Source organism: Muscardinus avellanarius (genome assembly GCF_963383645.1).
Source record: "Muscardinus avellanarius genome assembly, chromosome: 13".
In the NCBI taxonomy this organism is placed as follows: domain Eukaryota; kingdom Metazoa; phylum Chordata; class Mammalia; order Rodentia; family Gliridae; genus Muscardinus; species Muscardinus avellanarius.
The window spans coordinates 25,897,685-25,919,440 of NC_137799.1; the positions used below are offsets into that span (position 1 = coordinate 25,897,685).

Consider the following 21,756-nt stretch of genomic DNA (forward strand, 5'->3'; position numbering starts at 1 on the left):
AAGGATGCCCACTACACTGCCCTTATTCAGTACAGTACTTAAAATTCTACTGAGAGCAATAAGGCAAGAGGAAGAAACTAAAAGTTTATACATAGGGAAATAAAAAGTGAAGTCATCAGTGTTTGCAGATGACATGATTCTATGTTTAGAAGATCCCCCCAAAACAAACTCAACCAGAAGACTTCTAGAATTGATCAATTCAGCAAAGCACCTTTTACTTCTTGAACACATCAAACATGCTCTGAACTCAGGCTAATATACTTGCTGCTGCCCTTTTACCAGGAGTTTGCTTCATCAAGATAGCTGCATGGCTCACTTTGCATCACAGTTCAAAGGTCATCTTATGAGCAAGGCCCTCCTTGAACATCTTACAAAGGGCTCCCTCTGCTCAGCACGCCATAACCCCATACTGCAAAGAGACATGATGTATCTGTTTGTTTGTTTATTTGTAATTTTTTCTGCCCTATGTAAGCTCCAACTATAATGCAAATTCCATGAAAGCAGAGACGGTGTTGTATTTATTATGACATGCTAAGCACTCACAAATGTGTCTACAGCAGAGATATTAAAAATATCTGTAGACCAAATTATATAAATTCATATTCACACCTTTATTGACAATACATAATTTTATAGCATTAAGTTGCAGTTCGGATAAAATGAGTTAAATCAGTGACTTAACTCATAAAATCCCTTTTGAAAATAAACCAAAGGGGCACTATTTGAATGTTTCTCCTTGATTTCAAATTGAGTATGTTAAAGAGAGAGACTACATTGTTCCTCTCATAAAGAACCTGCGTGTTTTGTTGGCACAGAAAGAGGGAAATTCACAGCATCAGAAAAAATAATAATAGAGCCTTATTAACAGATAGTGATAAAAAAAGAAATGTCACCTTGAATAGACTGGTGTATGGGTCCGACCCAGGTAACAGTGGGCCCCAAGTACAAATTAGAGCTTTACCACTACATTGGAGCCAGGAGCCTAAGAGGCCAATTGTACTTATCTTCGGCAATGACTCTAACACAGCTATAGTTCAGGTAACTATATTTCATCTGAAGCAACACTGGAATGAGGTTCTGCCATACAACAAATATCCTAGGTGCTGGGGAAGTCATTTAGCAAATGTACATTCATTTAAACTCATAGAGACACATGGATATTTCAGCCCACCTGGTTCACTTCACATCAGATCAAAAAATTACCTCTTCCACCAATTTACCAAATATCTATTCAGTCCCAGGATCTTGGGACAGGGACCCACCATCCAATGAAGTAAATTCTGAATCAGACAGCTCTAAACACATAGAATCCCCCCTACCATCTTTTGTTGACAACGGCCTCCCTGACACTGCTACCCACTGGTATGGGTTTGGATCCGACTTTTATGGTGGGTTGTGCAGTTGTGCTTTTAGTGCCAAATTAGATGGGAGTAACTGGAACACAGGCTTTAAGTACTGCTACTTCTAAGCTAATGATCATACTGGAATTTGGGGGAGGCTTCTTTTTTTAACTGACTGCCTTTGACGCAGTAATTCTGATACAGGTCACTCTATTCTAAGGTACCTACATTCCTTCACTAGAGATATTGGAAAATTATCAACTCACTTTTGCAGAAATATTTGAAGCTAGGATGATTAGGTGACTTAGCCTGCATACTGTACGACATCCTGCTTGCTCTGAGAGGCCCCAGGCCTGACTTGCAGCTTCCATGGTGAAGAATGGGGACAGCTGCCAGCACTGGTTGGCCAATGCCCTCCACTGGCTGACCCCTTGTTCCAAAAGCCTACAGCCGTATCCTGATTTCTTCTTCCATAAAACTATAAAATCCCCCTAAGCTGTCATTTCCCAGGTTTTCGGTAATCACAGCCAAATGCAGTCCTAACAATTATACAGTCAATTAAAATTATATTTATGAAGAGTTTATAATAGCATGAGAAAATGTTTATGAAAATTTTAAATGAAAAAGGCTTCAGTCTAATTACAACTCCATAAAAATCCATACAAGGAAAATCCCTCACCATTTATTCAGTGTTGAGATTATAGACCTTTCTTTTTCCTTTTAAAATGTTGAAACATTTATTCCTCGTGATATCCTATGCGAGGCAATTTTAAATTATGTCATTCTTTCCACTTCTTCTGGCACATTTTATATTTTGTTTAGAATGAAAAAACATATTGGAAAAAATTTTAAATCCTTTATCCTGGAAAATCTAAAGGGGAAAAACTAACCAATTGTGAACTGGGCATAATCTACAAAGTAAATTTGCCAGCTCTCTTTGCTCTGCCATGATTAGCATTTTGATTTGTCAGCTAACTAGAAAAAATATGTATCTAAAGGAAGTTGTGACAGTTAGGTCACAATAATAAAATTATAGTTAGGTCACTATAATAAAATACCAGAGATAACTAGTAAGGAATAACTAGTTACAACTAGTTATTGTTTGGCTAATAGTATCAGAGGTTCATGGTCAGTTAGCTTCATTGCTTTTGGGCTTGTGATAAGGCAAAACAACATGCTCTTATATGGTGAAGGAAATTACTCGGCTTGTGAAGGCTAGAAAGCAAAGAGAAAGAGAAAATGGCTAGAATCTCACAATCCTTTTCATACTTCCAATGACCTAACCTCCTCCCACTAAGCCCCACCTCCTAATTGTTCCACTACCTCCCCAAAGCACCACAGGTTGGTGACCAAGACCTTAGCATGTGGGCCTTTGGGGGACACTTAGCCAAACTACATCAGAAGTCTAGCAGGAAATTAACAAACAGATCTCAGCTACCAAAAGATCAAATGGTAACTTCATAAATGATTATTGAAAAGTGAAGGGAAAATAACTATGTTCTATGATTCTCAACACTGGGATAATGGGATGCTATTTGGCCATAGATATATTATTTGGGAGGAAAAAGCTATTAAAATGCAGATACATTCAAACACACACTGATAGTATGGTTTGTAGTTAATTAAATGCACTCCAATTGTGTGCGAACTGAATTTTAAAATGTAATCAAAATATGTGGATGGTACTGTTCCTGACAGGCTGTGGTATCATGCTGGTTCTCTTATTTCTTCATGAAAGAAGCTGCAGGGGGTTGTAATGTGTTTTATCCAGTGATGAGATGACACAGACAGCCACATCCAGGCAGGTGAGGATTTCCCTAAACTCAGGGTAAAGCAGGATACTTGGCTGCATCCAGTGGCCCTCTTGGGGAAACAGTACAGGTGATTTTGGCAGCAACAATGCTGTGATCCAGCCCCTCCATTCAGCAGTCAGAGCTGAGCAGGGCATTGTCTTTCTTTGGAGATGCCTGGGAGAATGTGTGGCTTCTGAGAAGCCAGGAAAGCTGTTATGTGAAAGAGTCTTTGATCTGCTCTGGACTCTATGGGCTGGGCTGGAGTTTCCAAGCTCCAAGGAGTATATTTATGGCCACTGGCCTTGTTTAGACATCAGTTAACCTTATTCAGTTCTTAACTCCCAAGGAGTACACATTGTCACCTGCAGACACTAGGAATCCCAAGCCACCATCTCTACCTCCTCTTTTACAGTGTCTTACTAGAGGGCAGAAGGAGAAGGAGGGGAAAAGGGAGTTAGGATTGGGGTTCCTGCTTCCTACATTGATGCTAACTTGCATTCATGCCTTCTGCATCCCTTTGGAGCAGCTGTGGCTTCCTGAGCACTCACGTCAGGTTTGAGCTGATGAGAGCATGCAGTGGGACGTATCTGTTGCAGAGCTTTTGGAGTCTTCTAGATCTCCAATCACTGCTTGCCAAACCACCAGCATTTCAGGAGGGAAGGTAAAACCATCTCCAAGGTACTCCTCTTTCAAGCTGGGATGATTTTGAGGGGGCCTGAGTTTACATAACACACACCCAGACATAAGGCTCCTCAGTGGCACAAATTCAACAAGTAGAGGGTGCTTTTCAACAGAGGGCTGCTGCTGGAGTTATGATTATGATTCAAATGGTCAGGCAGAGTCTACCAGATCAAAGTACTAATACCTGGCCATCTGCCCATGAGCATGTGTTATCATGGAATGTCACAAACCAAAGAATTGTGTGAAGTGTCTATACCAATAGTGCATGGTGACAATTATTACAGGTCCTAATTCTATGATATGCTTTTATATTTTTTCACCACTGTCAGCCATTGAAATGACAGTGGATATTACAGTTACTGTGTACATTTTAATGTAGTGGTGTTTTACCTTTATTTCCCTGAAGATTTGTTATTGGAAATAAATAATAAGCAAGCTGGAAAGAATGGGCTACTTTGATTCTGGTTCCTCCTTTTTATGGAAGTTGTAATCACACTTAATGATAATTCTTAACTGATGAAGCTCAAAGATTGGCTTCTGTGTTGGAAAGACCTGGAGCCCTACATTTCCTGTTGGGTGCACACTGGTCTGTTGGGAGGTGTCTGCTTTTGTGCTGGGGACCTTGTCACAAAGAACTGACGTGGAAGAAAAAGCTAATGATCCACCCACACGTGTGTGCTTCCTCCTGTAGGACACGGCACCCCTGGAAGCCACCTTTAGTAGTCAGACACCATATCGCCCAGCTGCCTTTGTACCTAGGTATGACCTCATGGCTGATTCTCCCAACCAGGAGAGGAAGCAATGCCAATCACTTCCAGTAAGGCAATTAAAAAGTGATTTTACCTTCTCATTGGGGCTGGGGTGCCCAGCAGATCAGTCACACATGACCCAATCATCAGCAACTCTGGTTCATTTAGGGAGTGCCATCTCTCCCAATGGCCACTTTTGTCAGTTTAGAGGAAGGCTTTGTGAGATAGAAGCTGCTTACTGGCCCAACTTCTTATCATAACATCCATTTTTGGACCTTTCCTATAAGCCAAGCACTATCCCAGGTTAATTCACTAACCCTAACATCTCATAAAAGTATGTAAATAAGCTGGGTATAGTGGTGCACACTTGTAATCCCAGTACTTGGGAGGCTGAGACAGGAGGATTGCAGGTTCGCAGCCAGCCTCAGCTACGTAGTGAGGCCCTCTGCAACTTAGTGAGATCCTATTTCAAAATAAAGAATAAAAAATAAGGCCAAGGGTATAGATAGGAGGTAGAATGCTCCTCATTTCAATCCTTAGTACCACAAAAAAGCATGTAAATAAATGTAGGTTCCTGCCCTACGAACATGCATGTGCACAATGCCATCCCATGTCAACACCTGGGCAGCTGGTCCAGCTCCGGTTTGGTCTCTGGCCTTAGTTCTGATTACTAGCGTCCAGAGGGAGCCTCGCCATATACTCCCCACACCGATCTCGGGGCTGGAGCCCTGGCTCTGTAACCCAGGTAAATGGCCGAAGCTGTGCTCCCTGTTAATAGGCTTCCCAAGGTCTCTGGCTTGAGCTTACCTTTCTTTACTTTTTTAAGTAAAGCAAAAGGATTTTATTTGTATTGGATGCACCCTATGTGGTGATTGATATGTGATATTATTCACCCATCCCACCTGTTCAACTCTGCTTCCACTCAGTTATCTGGAATGTGAAGAAGTCATGGCAGCTTTGGTGCCTGTAAGCAACACGGTAGTACTGTTTCTAGTACTGTTTCCCAGCGTTCCAGGGTTAGACCTTGGCCATGGACTTCCCCCGGGACTAGTTACTATCGCATTCTGCTGCAAGGCCGGACCCTAGGTTTCCCCTTCACCACCATCCTGGGGAATGTCTTCCCCATTCTCTTTTCTGAGCATGCTTTTAAGGAACTCCTTTCATGTCAGGCCACAACCCCAAATGTTGCGGGACATTCTGGACAACCAGCTTACCCGCCGAGATGACGGCTTACATGGACGCTGCAGCTCTGCCTGTCCCCCCAGAGTCGGCCCCATCATCACTTTGTGGTCTTAGCCTTCCCATCAGCTCCCCAGTCTCACCTCACCACCCTGTGTAATTAGTCAGACAGGGCTACTTGAAAGCTTTACTGCTTTTTTTTTTTTTTTGGTGGTACTGGGATTTCTGGAAGCCCTTCTACCTCCGGGCTACACTCCCAAACCTATTTTATAGGGTGTTGTTGTTGTTGTTGTTGTTGTTGTTGTTGTTGTTGTTGTTTGAAACAGGGTCTCTTAAGCCAGCGTGGCTGGCTTCGAAACTGCGCGATCCTCCTGTCTCCGCCTCCCAAGCGCGGGGATTACAAGCGTGCGCCACCACGCCCGGCAAAGCTTTACTGCTTTAAAGGGCCCAAGTTGTTACAACTCCTGCCTGTCTCCCACTCATTACAGACACCAACACCTCAGCTGACTGTGGTATCAAGAACTGGGGTCCTAAAATACCATTCCTCCCTCCGGGGCAGTTAGGATTTTCTGTTAAAGAAATTTCTATATCTTTAATTTCTATTTCTTTAATTTTCTATTAAAGAATTTGTATTAAAGAATACAACGTCTCCAACTATTAGAAAAGACAAATAAAACAATAAAACTGTACTGGGTCCTCCATCTCTTACATGTGCTTAAGAAATAAATGATTGAAAATAGATCAAGCATACACCTATAATCCTAGTACTTGGGAAGCAGAGACAAAAAGATCACAGGTTCAAGGACAGCCTCATCAAGCAATGAGACTCTCATCAGCCAGGCAAGACTCTATTTTGAAATAAAAATAAAATAGGGCTGGGAGTGTAGCTCAGAGGTAGAATGGCTCTGGGTTCAATACCTAGTACCACAAAAAACAAAATAAATAGATCTATAGAAACCAAAATAAATAGATCTATAGGAATCAGTAGCCACACCCACAAAGAGCCTTTGTAGATATGAAGATTCTATCTTCAGCAAATAGAAAGATAAAGCTAAGATGACAGAGACTTTGTATCAAGTAGGAATGCCCTTGCTCATCTGATAGTAGTGGCCACCTACAGCACTGTGTGGAGAAGGATCCTGAGGCCGAAATCTGAGCTGAGGAGGAAATTCTCCCAATATCAAAGAGTGATTCACGGGAACCAAGGGTGGCCGCAAGTGAGCCATCTGTTTGCCAAGTCTGCACGAGTTGTCCGCATGCTCATACAGTTCAAATCTGGGCTCCTGTTCCCAGTTTTAGACCTGTGCTTAACCTCCTGAAGTTACTCCTCACTTATTAAAAGAGCAATAACAATACCTCTAACAGGGAATCAATGTTGCCATGAAATGAAACAAAAAACATTTATCATAATGCGTAGTTACATATTAAGTGCCCAGTAACAGGAACACTCAATTATATCAATTTTTTTGCACCAACCTTAGTCCTCAGAGGTAAATGTCCTGACATGTGATCCTCTGATTTACTGGTTTGTTTATGATGATTCCCCATCTTCCCTTCCTAGCCACACACCTGGTGCTGGCTGGTATGTGGGAGGTGCTGGTAAAAATCAGTTAATGATACATACAGCATTTCTGCCTGCCAATCCCTTCCCCATGAGCACAAGGCACTGACAGGCAACAGGGAAGCTGAGAGTCTCCAGACCCAATCCAGAGATTTTCCTAAAAATAAGCACACAGGCTGAGTCACTCCTTTCTGCCCAGCCTCCTCTGGAAGTTGAAAAGGATATCACATTGTCTAGAAATAGCCTCCACCTTCCAACTCTTAAATTGCCTCTCCAACGGCTGGAAGGTCCTCAGCCCAAGTCAGTACACAGAGAATGATGTGAATGGTTTTAAGAGCTAAAGGTTGACTGGGCATGGTGGTGTGCACCTGCAATCCCAGTGATTCAGGAGTCTGAGGCAGGAGGATTGCAAGTTCAAGGACAGCCAGGGAAACATAGCAAGACCCTGACTCAAAATAAAAATTATAAGAGCTGGCGATATAGTTCAGTGGTAAGACACCCAGTTCAATCCCCAGTACTGCAGAAAAAAGAAAAAGAGCTGAAGGTGATCACTGCATATGAAGCAGGGAGATGCACCCAGCAGCCTTTTGGAATATTCCAGCACTGGCTGTGATGGAGCAGCTCCCATCTCATCCTGGCTCCACTTTGCCACAAGCAGCCCCTGAGAACCCACGCGTCTCCAGAAGTTCCCTGCCACCCACAGCTGAGAGTCTCAGCCCCTGCATGGCACCCTGGTCCTCTGCGACTAGTACCCCGACCTTCTGGCTTTGTTTACCAGCAGGCTCCAGCTACACAGAAAGGACTTCAGGTCCTTTTCTGGCACTACCCTGCTCTGTCATCCACCTCGTAACAAGCCCACATTCTTCCTGTGGCCCACACCTGGCTGAGAAAAGACAATACCCCACTCCACCAGGCGAAGGGACCTTTTGCCCTCCCAGGAAGGGCCGGAAGGACCCAGATTGGGGCCCTGAAACAAAGCAAGAGGATGGGTGAGCGCCTGGGGCTCCAGTGGCAGGGACCAGGAGACACAATGAAGAGACAGAGACTGGTGCAGCCGAAAGAGCTGGTCCAGAGCATGCAGGGCGCGGGCTCCAGCCTGCGTGTGTGTATGAGCTGGGACCCACCGCCCATCCGAGCTCCTGCTCTCTCTGCAGAAAATAACACCTGTCCTGCGCACTGGTACTCAAGTTTGGGGAAGTGAGAGGCAGTTAACGGCAGACAGCCTGGCCTCAAGGGCAGCCTTTGCTTCATGCCTGAGGGTGAGCAGGGGAGCACCCAGGGCCCCAAGCCCAGACAGCACAGCACAGGGTGGCCAGTCCTCCTGAGCACTGTGGGCAGCTCACAGCCCCTCTGCTGGTGGAGAGGGGATGAGGGGACGTGTAACATTGGTAACACCTGAGCGTGAAATGCTGCCCTGCTTTTACACTCCCAGAGACAGGGCTATGAGAATTGAGGGTGCTGTGAAACAGGGCCAAGGTGTGAGGCTAATGGCACCTGCTGGGTGCTCCCCCACATGTCCTCATCATTTCCCTTGGGGACCAGTGTCCACTGCCATAGCCAAAAACTAAGTAGGATACCAACAGCCATTACTGTGAGACTCAGAGACCACCTGCAACACAAAGGGATTCCATTACAGGTTCAACTGTGGAATCCTCTCTCCCAGTTCTTCAGAAAAGTAACCAGACTTGGAGATTTTTTCTTCTCCCTCTCCTTACTCTCCCCTCCCCCTCCTTTATGTTACTTGGTCCAGGAGCATTCCACCTCTGAGCTACACACCCAGCCTATTTAAAAAAAAAAAATTTTTTTTTTTGTTTTGTTTTATTAGCAGTACTGGGAATAGAACCCAGGGGCACTCTACCCCCAGGCTACACCCCCAGCCCTGTTTTTTTTTTTTTTTTTTTTAATTCTTCATTTTGCAACAGGGTCTCACTGAGTTGCAAAGGGCCTCCCTAAGTATCTGAAGCCATCTACAAACCATGTGTGATCCTCCTGTCTCAGCCTCCCAAATGCTGGGATTACAAGTGCGTACCACCACTCCTGGCTATTATTTTTTGAAACAGGGTCTCACTAAGTTCTGGAGGTCCTCACTATGCTGCTCAGGCTGACTGCAAACCTGCCAACCACATAATGGGATTGCAGGAAAGGAGCCTGGCTTGGAGAAGATGGTCTCTACAGAGGTCATCATGTCACAATTATATCATTAGAACAGGACCTAAAATGACTGCTGTCCTGATAAAAAGGGGAAATTTGTACACAGAGACAGATGCACAGAAGGAAGATGTGAAGAGGGAAGTGGCCTTCTAGGAGCCAGAAGAGGGGCCTGGCACGGATCCCTTCCTCACAGCCCTCGGGAGAAACCAGCCCTGCCAAAGCCTCAACTGCAGACCTCCAGCCTCCAGGACTCTGAGACAACAATACACTGCACATGAGGGAAAAGGATGGAAGTGAGATTCTCTGCTCCTATTCCTATCAAATAGACTGCAGCATCTCCATGAGCCCATACGGCACTGGGGGATTTAGGTACCTTTCAAAAATTGACCTAAAAATACACAGGGCTACCAGAGCCTCATGTAAGCAGGCCCCTGGCAACTGAGAGCTAAGTTACAGCACCAGGATGAGGCCCAATGAAAGGAATCTCTGCAGTGATGTCAGGTAAGGAGGCTCGTTTCCCATCCCTGACCACTCTGCCATCGTCCACCCAGGGCAGCCAGCTCCAATCCATCTGGTGTTCCTTCCTCGACCCCAAAATGCAGCCTCAAACGCCTGCCCAAGACAACACAACAGGTGGCCACTGCCTATCTGAGAAACTGGCATTCTCATGGAGGACTTTGGGAAACAAAACACCCTCCAAGGTTTAAAGGAATGTCTTTAATAATAAACGTGAACACTTGCCGGGCGTGGTGGCGCACGCTTGTAATCCCCGCTCTTGGGAGGCTGAGACAGGAGGATCGCGCAGGTTCGAAGCCAGCCTCAGCTGCTTAGTGAGGCTCTCAGCAACTTAGTGAGACCCTGTTTCCAAATAAAATACAAAATAGGTCTGAGAGTATAGCCCGGAAGTAGAAAGTCTCTGGGTTCCACCCCCAGTACCACCAAAATAAAAAATAAAAAAATAAAAAATAAAATAAAATAAACGTGAACATTTTAAGGAATCAATCCCTAATGGTGAAAATATGGGAAGCACAATGATCAGGAATCTTTATGTTATACCTCATCAATGATTTTTTTTTAAGTTTCAGAGGTTTATTAATCAGTGTGATAAACTCCAACAAATCAACATGCTTTCATGCATTTAAAGGCCTATTTCCAGGTTAAGTGGGAAATTGTGCGGATAGCTTCAGAAAGGCCTTCATTCTAAGCAGCTTTATAGTGAAATATCTCATTTAGAAGTCTGGACATTCTTTCTTCAGTTTGCTGTAATCCACATTCACTGAGTATAACTTGTATTGACCACTGGGACCCAGCTTGTTCCAGGGCTCTGGGTTATTCTTCCTGTTCCAACTGACATCTGGATTGAACAATGCCAAATGCAACACATACAGTGCTGCTCCTGTACCTCCTGCTCCGATAAAGACAAAGAGGGGGATCGAGCTTGGATGCTTCTTGGCCTGACCTAGGATCTGGCGGATCATGCTTGCAGCAGAGGCCTAAGGTCCAAAAAGAAATGTGAACAAATACAACAGGCCGGAGACTAAGCACCACTGCGCCCAAGCTAAGCGGACTTCCAAAGTCACCCAGCTCATCAACGATTCTTAAAAGGGATTATATTGTCACCCAGGGAATACTTGGCAATGTCCAGGGTCCTTTGTGATTGCCATGGTGATGAACAGGAGATGCTGCTGGCATCTAATTAATAGAGACCAGGGATGCTACGAAACACCCTACAGTCCACAGGGTAGTATATCCCACACCCCCAGCAGAGAATTATCTGATCCAACTATCAATAGTGCCGCTGGTAGAAAACTTCATGGTTGGCTTCCCATTCTGTAAGTAGCTTCTTAGGATATAGCTAAGACAGAGAACTTCAGGGCCAAGGGTATACAGGCAACTGAAGCAAAAGCCATTCATCTGTAGAGGAAGCCACCATGTGTACACTGCTCACTCAAACACGTTCACATGGCCGGCCCAAGTCCCCGTATTAATAATTTTCTTTAACCTGATTTCACAATGATAGCTCTGGTGTTTCCCCAAACCTTGGGCAATTTGAAAATATTACTAGAGCACCAAAGTTTCTGTGGAAATGTCCAGGAAGATCACACTCAAAATTACAGGCTTTTCTGGGTTAGAAAAAGGAAGGGGCAGAAAAGCAGAATCTGATGGTTTGGGCAAGCCCAGGGCTGACCCTGCTACCACTGGCCACCAGCAGTTTTGACCCGGTGATCACTTTATTTATGAACCAAGGCATTGGCTCCACGGGTTCCAGGAGGTATTAGACCCTCCATGAGGGGCTGATGACCCACAGGGCAGGCTGGCTGGAAACCACTCCGTCCTCACCAGCCCTTTGCTCATCTCAGGGAATGTGACTGGTGTGTTCTCTGACCTCCAGTCTGACATTTTACCCTTAAGAAGAAAGTAAGGGTTCCGGAAAACTCCAGGGAAGAAAGAAAATTCACCCAGAAAATCTGCAGTGTTTTCTTTCTACACTCAGCCCTTGTCAATTGGGAAAAAAAAAAAAAAATGTTTCTAAGTGCATTGACTTATTTTTAGATGGGCCAAACCATTCCCTCTTAGACATCAGATTTTATGGTTTTCAAGAGAAAACAACACACAGTGGGCTTAGGTAGTGAGAATATAATGGGAAAATTCTATAGCAGCCACGCTCTTCAATAAATATAAGTCTCTCCTCGTGGTGCCGGGAAAGAGCAAAAGGGATGTCTGAGATGCTCTTTTGTTCTGGCCCGCCAGCAATGAGACATCAGTTATTTCTTCAGCTAAAAGATTCTTGGAGGCTTCATCACAAACAACCATAGATGTGCTACCCAGGGAGCAGGGTCAGCACGGTTTTTCTGTAGACGGTCAGATAGTAAATACTTTACGCCTTGCGGACCATATGGTTTGTACTACGATGACTCAGTTCTGCTGGCACAGCCCAAACGCAGCCACAGACAACACAGAAATGAAGAGGCAGGACTGTGTTCCAACAAAGCTTTATTTATGGGCACTAAAATGCATATTTCATAGAATTTTCAAGGGTCACAAAATATTCCTTTCTTTTTTTCTTTCTTTTCTTTTTGGTACTGGAGATTAATCCCAGGGATATTCTATCTCTAAGCTACGCCCTCAACCCGATTTTTTTTTTTTTTTAATTTTGAAACAGGGTCTCTAGCTGGGTGTGGTGGTATATGCTTGTAATCCCAATACTTGGGAGGCTGAGACAGGAAGATCACAGGTTCAACGCCAGCCTCGGCAACTAAGTGAGGCCCTCCACAACTGAGTGAGACTCTGTTTCAAAATAAATAATAAAAAAAATTGGGCTGGTGTACAGTTCAGAGCAGAATGCTCCTGAATTCAATCCCCAGTACCATAAAATAAAAAATTAAAAGAAACAGGGCCTCACTAAGTTGCTGAAGCTGGCCTCAAACCTGTAGTCCTCCTATCTCAGCTTCCCAAGTACCAGGATTGCATGTATGTGCTAATATTTCACCTCAATGAAATACTTTTTTAAATTTTCTAAAAATCATTTAAATATGAATACCATGCTTTGCTCACAAGCCTTATAAAAAGAGGCTGTTTTCCAGATTTGGCCATTGGGCTATAGTTTGCTAGTCCCTGGTCTAGATTAAAAAAAAAAAAAAACTGCTATTTTCATTCAATCTTCATTCTGAAGCTGCTATCTAATATTGATTTTCCTTCTTGACTCATTGTGATTATAAAATCACAACAGTAAAATGAGATATTGAAACACACACACACACACACACACACACACACACACACACACGACAAATAAATTAATCCTCATAGCACCCTCTACCACAGTGCCCAGGATGGGACCCCTGTGGTTGTGACCACGTGATTCACTCCACACACACACACCGCAAGGTACTGTGCTGCTCCACGCAGGGCAAGGTCTGCGGCCTGACAGAGGCCAACATTCCAATGGTATTTTTAAACTCACCCCATGTGAACAATCTCCTTGTTTAGTCTTTGCAGTTTTATGTTATTCAAATGTTGGGCCTGAGAAGAGAGCTGGAGGGGAACTAGGAAATGCACTGACTTCTCAAACCCAGTTGTCTTTTTCTGCTCAAACACACACAAACCATTTCCCATTCTCCAGAAAGGATATGACTAGTCAGCCACAAAATATTTCGTTTTATAAAACACATTAACATGCTGAAGCAGCACCATCACCCTTCCACCGCACGTCCTATTGCCCTACAAAGCACTCTGTTGAAAATCAAAAGGTATCTTCACTCTCAAAACCAAAGCACAGGCTTAGAACTGGGTTCTAGCTGGGTGTGGTGGTGCATACCTGTCATCTCAGTACTTGAGAGGCTGACAGGTAGATCACAGGTACAGTGTGTAGTAGGGGTGTAGTTCAGAAGTATAATACCCCTGAGTTCAATCCCCAAAAACATAAAAAGGGGGAGGGGGAGGAGGGGGAGGAGGAGGAGGATGATGATGATGATGATGATGATGATGATGATTCTGGGTCTCTGATCAACTGAGTGATCGATCGTAGTGCTAAGGATTAAACCCAGGGCCCTGTGCATACTAAGCAAATGCTCTACCACTGAGCTACATCACCAATTCCAAGAAGTAGGCTCTGAATTTCATTGTAAGGATGGTATTTGTATGCAAAGGGGATGATTTATCCAGCTAAATGTGTATTTCAGAGAAACAAAAAGTTGTTTTTTTTTAAAGTAAGGTATACTCTAAGTATATCTCATAAATGACTGTGCATCCTCTGTCTTCAGTTGCTTAATGTGACATCCCTCGTGGGAGATGGTAAAAAGATGAGCCAGGTGAGGCACTTAGGTATTTATTAGGGAGAAGCAAAAACTTGTTACATGGTCATGGGGTGCTCCAGACCAGTCAGTTTCCTGTTTTAGTCAACTCTCCCACTCCTGATTTTTAGAGCCCTCAAAGTGGGGGGTACAAAGTTTGGCCAAGCAGAACTACTTACATTTCAGTGTTTGACAGTTAAAAAAAAAAAAAACAGTGCTTCCTGGGGGGAATGTTTTTGGAGGATGATGGAACTGTTCTGTATCCTGAATATGCTGGTGGTGACACAAATCTATGCATGTGTAAAAAAAAAAAAAAAAACATTGATACCAAGATTGACATTTAAGAAGTCAGTTTTGCGCTCTGTTCATTATATTGTTTTTATTTTAAAGAGTGTTGGCAGTGTTTACACCTTACAGAGTTCTTGCAGCCTTCTGGATAAGGCGATCATTTCCTAGAAGCCTTGACTCTGCCCCCAGCCTGTGGGCCTCTTTCTTAGAGGGTCCAGATCTTAGAGGGACCTCGCTTCTTTAACAGTGGGCTCCTGAAAGGCCCCTCCCGCCAATGTGCCCAATAAACCCAAGCGTAGTAGCTACACCTCACTTAGCTCCAAGCTGTAACACCTCCCCACCCCTACGTATTATTCGTTTTACAATTACATAAAATTTATTCTGAAAGGCGCAAGTGGAAAATGGATTGCCTGAGCTGAGGGAGAGACCGCTGGGGGCAGGGAACAGGAGGGGGCCACCCTGTGTTCAAATCTGGTTGTGTCTGGTATGAACTACTCCACGGTGTTCAAATCACTGTGAACCTTTAAACAGCAACAGATTTTCTTCAAAAGCTGGATGTCCAGGTTCTCTTGAAAAGGTAGAAGATTCTGGGCTTAGATCCCCACAAAGTCCCATCAGGTAGATCTGGGATTGCCCCCAGTTGCCCCCTCAGCAGCCTGATCTCTCTCATTCACTACAGTCCCCAAAAGCTCAGCCAGGCCACCCTGACACTGGCACATGTCTTAGGGTTTGCTCCCTAATGTAAGGCATTCCATAAGGTATCTGCCACATAGACACTCCCAAGAAATGGGAGGCCTTCCCTCCATCCCCTTAAAAGAAGCTATAAGAAGAAGAAAGGGCCATCTTTGGCTCAACTTTTTCTGCAACTTTAGGGTGCTCTGTGTCCCATACGGGAGATGACCCACTTTTTGGGGGGCAGCCTGGAAAAGCCCCCACACACACACACACACACTGCCAAGCTAGGCTGTTTCCAGCGTTTCTCTGCTCAGGGAGGGGGATGGAGAAATGGAATTTGCCAGAGGCAGCAGCAGAGACGTGCCAAGACAGAGATGATGCTGGGGAGGGGGGAAGGGGGGGACTGAGGAACTGAAATTGCTTTCACCTTTGCCTCCTCGTTCCTGTTTTCAAAACCAATACTTTCTCTTCACTCTCCAGCCTCAGATGCGATACCAGTCTGACACAGTTCACTCTCACTGTGAATGGGGATAGGAATGATCAGGCGACCAGAGGCCTGTTTCTAGTTGTTGGAAGGATAAGAGAGTGTATGCTACATCCAGCCTCCAGGACCTCCTCTCCCACTCTGACCACATTCTTGCCGCCTATTGTTGTATCCAGGAGTTCTGTGGTTTTACTTGACTTCCAGCATCAGCACTAGATTTGGGAGCCGGGTGCTTGGATTTCAATGTTCATGGACAAGGCTGCTTGCATGCTGTGCTCTCATCTTTTGGTCGCTGTGACCAAAATGCTTGAGAAGAAACACTTAGAGGAGGAAAGAAAAGGCTTGTTTTGTGAGCCTAGTTTCAGAGGATCCAATCCAGGGTCGGTGGGCTTCAGAGGAAAGCTGCTCAGGTCACTGAAGCTGGGAAGCAGAGAGAGAGAGAGGAGAGGAGAGAGGAGAGAGGAGAGAGAGAGGAGAGAGGAGAGGGGAGAGAGGAGAGAGGAGAGGAGAGGGGGGGGAGGGGAGAGGAGAGAGGAGAAAGGAGAGGAGGAGAGAGGAGGGAGAGAGAGAGGAGAGAGGGGAGAGGAGAGAGGAGAAAGGAGAAAGGAGAGAGGAGAGAGGAGAGAGAAAGAGGGGAGAGGGGAGAGGGGAGAGGGGAGAGGGGAGAGGGGAGAGGGGAGAGAGAGAGGGGAGAGGGGAGAGGAGAGAGGAGAGGAGAGAGGAGAGAGGAGAGAGAGAGGAGAGGGGAGAGAGGAGAGAGAGAGGAGAGGGGAGAGAGGAGAGAGGAGAGGAGGGGGGGGGAGGGGAGAGGAGAGAGGAGAAAGGAGAGGAGGAGAGAGGGGAGAGGAGAGAGGAGAAAGGAGAAAGGAGAGAGGAGAGAGAAAGAGGGGAGAGGGGAGAGGGGAGAGAGGAGAGAGAGAGGGGAGAGGGGAGAGGAGAGAGGAGAGGGGAGAGAGGAGAGAGGAGAGAGGGGAGAGGAGAGAGGGGAGAGGGGAGAGGAGAGAGAGAGGGGAGAGGGGAGAGGAGAGAGGGGAGAGGAGAGAGGCAGACCCAGGACAGATATAGTCCCAGGTCATATAGCCAGTGACCTGGTTCCTCCAGCCATGTCCCACCTGCCTACAGTTACCACCCACTAAGCCCACTCAAATTTTTAACCCATCAATGGATTAATCTAATGAGAAGATCGGAGCTTCTTGATTCAAGTGTTTCACTTTGAACATTGCCATATTGACAACATAGGAGATTGTTGAGGGTTGGGGAGCGGATTCCCATATCCAAACCACAGCACACACCACCTGGAAGAGAGGATGGGGTGGGGGGGCCCACAGCAGGTGGGAGTGTTACTCTCCTAGATAACCACCCACTGCGGAGGGGCAGAGTCACTCCTGTAGCCTTGAGCTGTTCAGATATGTCTCACCCTTCCAGCGCAAGAAGGAAATTTACAAAGCAATTCCACTCCATTAGAGGCAGCAGGTGTTGCCAGCCAGAGGCCGACCAATCAGGAGCCTGGGGGAGCCACTGCCCTGACTCCTTAGCTCCTAGCCGCAGTATCACACATGCTGGACACACACACTATCACAGCTACCCCAATCCTGAAGCCTCCACCTGGTATCTACTGGCCTCACAGCTGGCACCGTGAGCACTGGGAGGCAGGGAGGAAAAATCCCCTGCCTACCCCCCAAGGGGTTAAGTTTTCTTGAGCATGTTTTTCTCTTAAGAATAACATTTTTGGGTAACCCTCAAAGTTTTAAGTTTCAGTCCCAAATTTAAAAATAAAGGGAATACTGAGATGACTGGTTATAATTTAGCAGAGAAGAAAAAAATCCCACCCACCTAGAATAGTAAGTAAACCGGGAAAAAAAATTTTTTTTAATTTTTTTTATTCTCTCAGCAAAACAGTAAGGGCAGATTTTCCACATGCCTTAAAAATATTTGGTTGTGCACAAAATGTCGAGAGCTGAGAGCCCGCAGGGCAATGGGACTGGCTGTGGCAGGGGATGATGGACAGAGTTCTGGGGTCTGCCTGGAGCTTTCAGATCTATAGCCAGGGGGCGTGGGTAGCTTTACTTTCCCTTTCCATGTTAGGCAAGGGAAGGCAGCAGCTTCTCCACTCCTTTCTTCTGGCTAAGCTTAGATGCTGCTGCAGAAGCAATGATATTAGGGTGAAAGACTAACCCAATATGTAATTATATACATGGGGGGCAGGGGTTGAACCCTGGCAAATGCTTTACCACTGAGCTACACCCCTAACTCTGAACCCAATTATTTTTTTGTTTGTTTGTTCTGGGGCTGGACCCCATGGACATTCTACCTTCAAGCTATATCCCCAGCCTGATTTTTAATTCTTTATTTTAAAACAGGGTCTCACTGAGTTGCAAACAACCTTACTAAGTAGTAGCTGAGGCTGTCCATGACCCATGATCCTCCTGTCTCAGCCTCCCAAATGCTGAAATTATAAGCACTCTCGGAAATTATAAGCACTCTCAGCATATATATATATATATATATATATATATATATATATATATATATATTTTTTTTTTTTTTTTTTTTTTTTTGCAGTACTAGGGATGGAACCCAGGGGCATTCTACCTCTACCTCCAAGCTACAACCCCAGTCCTATTTTATTTTTTAGTCTTTTTAATTTTTTTGAAACAGGTCTCATAGAGTTGCAAAGGGCCTTGTTAAGTAGTTGAGGCTGTCCGCAAACCACAATCCTCCAGTCTCCACCTCCTGAATGCTGGGATTACAAGCTTGAGCCATCATGTCCAGCCTCGAAACTATTTTTAATGTATGCTACAGTTCTCCCTCTTCTCTCTCTCTCTCTCTCTCTCTCTCTCTCTCTCTCTCTCTCTCTCTCTCTCTGTCTCATCCTGTGTGTGTGTGTGTGTGTGTTCAATAATCTTCTTATAAACTTTATTTTTAGTATTTAGGATTGAATCCAGAGGCATTCTACCTCTGAGATAGACCCTCATACCTCTTTACTATTGTTTCTTTTGAAACAGGGTTTCATTAAGTTGCTGAGGCTGGCCTTCAACCTGCAATCCTCCTGTCTCAGCCTCCCAACTACTGGAATTACAGGTATGCAACCATCATGCCCAGAAGCTCTTATGAACATTTAAACTCAACATGAGACTACTAAAAGATATCAAGAGAATAATTAGCCAAGGACACATGTAGCTCAGACATACCCCACCCTACACCAACCTCTGCTTCTCCTGGCATTTCCTGGCAGAAACAGGTCTCCGCTGTGTGGTATTCTCCTGAGCCCAGAGCGCTCAGGAACGACCTTTCCTCCACAAAGTTCTCTGTGCTGTGTGGCCTGTTACCCACAATTTGTCCTTGTTCTCTGAGGCCTCATCTAGTACAGTGCGGCTTCTGTGCTTTGTAATTTAAGACAAATATGAGACTGGGTGAGGCTGAATCCTTCCAAAAATGAAGCCTTGACTCCAACAATAGCTGCCACAAATAAGAATGAGGGAAACTTGCTTGACATCCTTGGGAGAATAAAGACCCTTTGGAGATGTCAATGACAGGCTATACTTGTGTACACACAGACAGGCTTAGGAGAATCATTAACCATCAGTAAGTCGATGAACATCAGTCGCCGCTCCTGCTGGCATCCTATGAGAGCTGGCTGCAGGGGAAGCAGCCGTACTGGGTACCAGCACCTGCAGGGTGGAGAAGGCACCACTGGGCTTGACTGGCTGATCTGCACTGGGACTGTCCGTCTGTAGCACCATCCTAGCCTGGCACATCTCCCTCAAGGGAGCTTCCGTGGTCCTGATGGGCATCCTCTTGACTGCACAACTGATCTCACTGAGCTGCCCCCTAAGGCTTCTCAAAGGAAATTCTGGAGCCCCTAGACTGGGTCAGCCATCCTAAGCAAACCTTCTCTAACCTGCTCAGCCAATCCTAGGCAAATCCTCCCAACCTGCTCAGCCAATCCTAGGCAAATCCTCCCAACCTGCTCAGCCAATCCTAGGCAAATCCTCCCAACCTGCTCAGCCAATCCTAGGCAAATCCTCCCAACCTGCTCAGCCAATCCCATGAAAATGCTCCCCACAGGTGTCTTCAAGTGATCAAGAGACAGAAAGATCATTTTATTTATTTATTTTTTATGTGGTGTTACTGGGGTTCCTGGAAACCCTTCTACTTCCGGGATATACTCCCAGACCTATCTTTTATACTTTTTTGATTTGGAAACAGGGTCCCTTAAGCCACGTGGCTGGCTTCGAACCTGTGTGATCCTCCTGTCTCCACCTCCCAAGCGCGGGGATGACAAGCGTGCGCCACCACGCCCGGCTGAAATTTCATTTTATTTAAATAGATTAAAGCATGACTTCCTCTTGATCAGCCACCTGGTGTGAGAAGAATATATCTGCATCACTTTGGGACTAGGCTGGTTTGAGTTCTTGCTAATAAGACTGAATTTGGTTTTTTATTCCAACACAGCTCTTCAAAATGTACACACCACACAAGCTCCTAGGTATCACAACAGGCATATGATACTTATCAAGACCCAGGCCATGGTCTCTCTTTCTTATTCATCATCTACCACTTTACGTGTGGTTCTCAAAAGTGTGTTTCCAGGAATAGCAACTGCATCTGGAAACTTGTTAGAAATGCATATTATCAGGCCCCTTCCTTAGGTCTACTGAATTAGGGCCTCTGGGAGTGTGGGCCAGCAATATGTATTTTAAAGGGCCTCCCAGGTGATTTCTAAAAAGTTTGTGAAGTGTTGTTCTATACCATATCTGCCTCCCCTCCAAAAAAAAAAAAAAGTGGCTGTTGCTGTTATTATAAGCGCTGATGCCAGCAGGTTCTCCCTATATTGTCTAATATTTGAAGCTGATCATAAATCAAGATTACTGCAAACATTCTGACTCACATGAGATAGGTTCCTATTTGCATGTCCGGTTTGCATACCTTACATAAATACTTTTAAAGACTCTTCTGTAATAACAGGAATTCTATGTCTCATAGTACTGACTGTCTTAGATTCCTCTGTACACTGAGAAAGCATTCACCTACCTAGATATATTCTGAGTTGCAACAGCATCAGTGATTACAATAATCATTTAGTACAGAAAGATATAGCAAAGGGGCCACTATTTTTCCAATAATCCAAACCTTCTGATGCCAAGCCCACAAAGTCCCAGTGAAAATGCAGCCTAATTTTGCAACATTATGAAAGGCTCAGGGGACGCTGTTCGCACTACTACACAGTTCCTTATGAAATCTAAAGGAGTCGATGCATATGGAAAGCATATGGCAAAGGTCAAAGCTCGACTACATGGAGAGGTCACAAAATGTCTACCTGTACAAAAAGAATCTTGAACGTTTTAAAACTAATTGATTTTTTTTTTTGTAAATGGGAGATCCTACATTTAAAAACTGGGTATCTGGCTTCACTTGAAAATTAGTTGATGTAGTAACACAGGACCCATGTTACCCATGTTCTCACACACATGAATTAACTGCATATTAACCAAGAAGTGGCATCCACTTTTCAGGGCCTTGTACTTTCCACTGTTTGTGTCCCTCACTTGTATCCTGGCCCCCAGAGCCTATTAAGTTTCCAACTCCTTTTCATTACAAATGGTCTTATCATCATCATCATCATCATCATCATCGTCATCATTACTATCCTCATAAAATAAAAACCCTCAGTAGTTACTATATTCATCTGAAATTTCCTACTTGTCATAAATGTCAAAGTTAATACAATTCAGCTTTCTCCCTTGGTGTTCCATTTTCTATTCAAAGATGCATGTGTTATGAGCTGCTTATTTTGCTTATTATTACCATCATCACTATTATTATCATTGGTACTGGGTAACTGCTGAGGGTCTCACCGAGTTGCTGAGGCTGTCAAACCTGCAATCCTCCTGTCTCAGTCTCCCAGGTCCTGGTATTACAGGCATGTATCACCACATCCAGCTATTTGCTTATTATAAATAGAAAAGTTCTTTGAGTGCTCAGTGAATACCCACTCTGAGTATTTCTCATGAAATCTCTCAAACAACCCTCATAATGATTCCATGAAGTGGGTAGTATCA

General features: G+C 44.8%; 2 protein-coding genes across 5 annotated transcripts in view; both read right to left on the minus strand.

Annotated features, from left to right (window-relative positions):
* PALM2AKAP2 (PALM2 and AKAP2 fusion) overlaps positions 1-21,756 on the minus strand; it is a gene marked incomplete at both ends in the record, with an annotated part of 364,538 nt that overhangs the window by 335,774 nt on the left and 7,008 nt on the right. The window lies entirely within an intron of this gene.
* LOC308272322 (cytochrome c oxidase subunit NDUFA4-like) lies at positions 10,684-10,932 on the minus strand (the record flags this gene model as incomplete). The annotated part of the gene is made up of 1 exon (XM_080709078.1): positions 10,684-10,932. The coding sequence occupies one exon, from the start codon at positions 10,930-10,932 to the stop codon at positions 10,684-10,686; it is 249 nt and encodes an 82-aa protein (XP_080565204.1).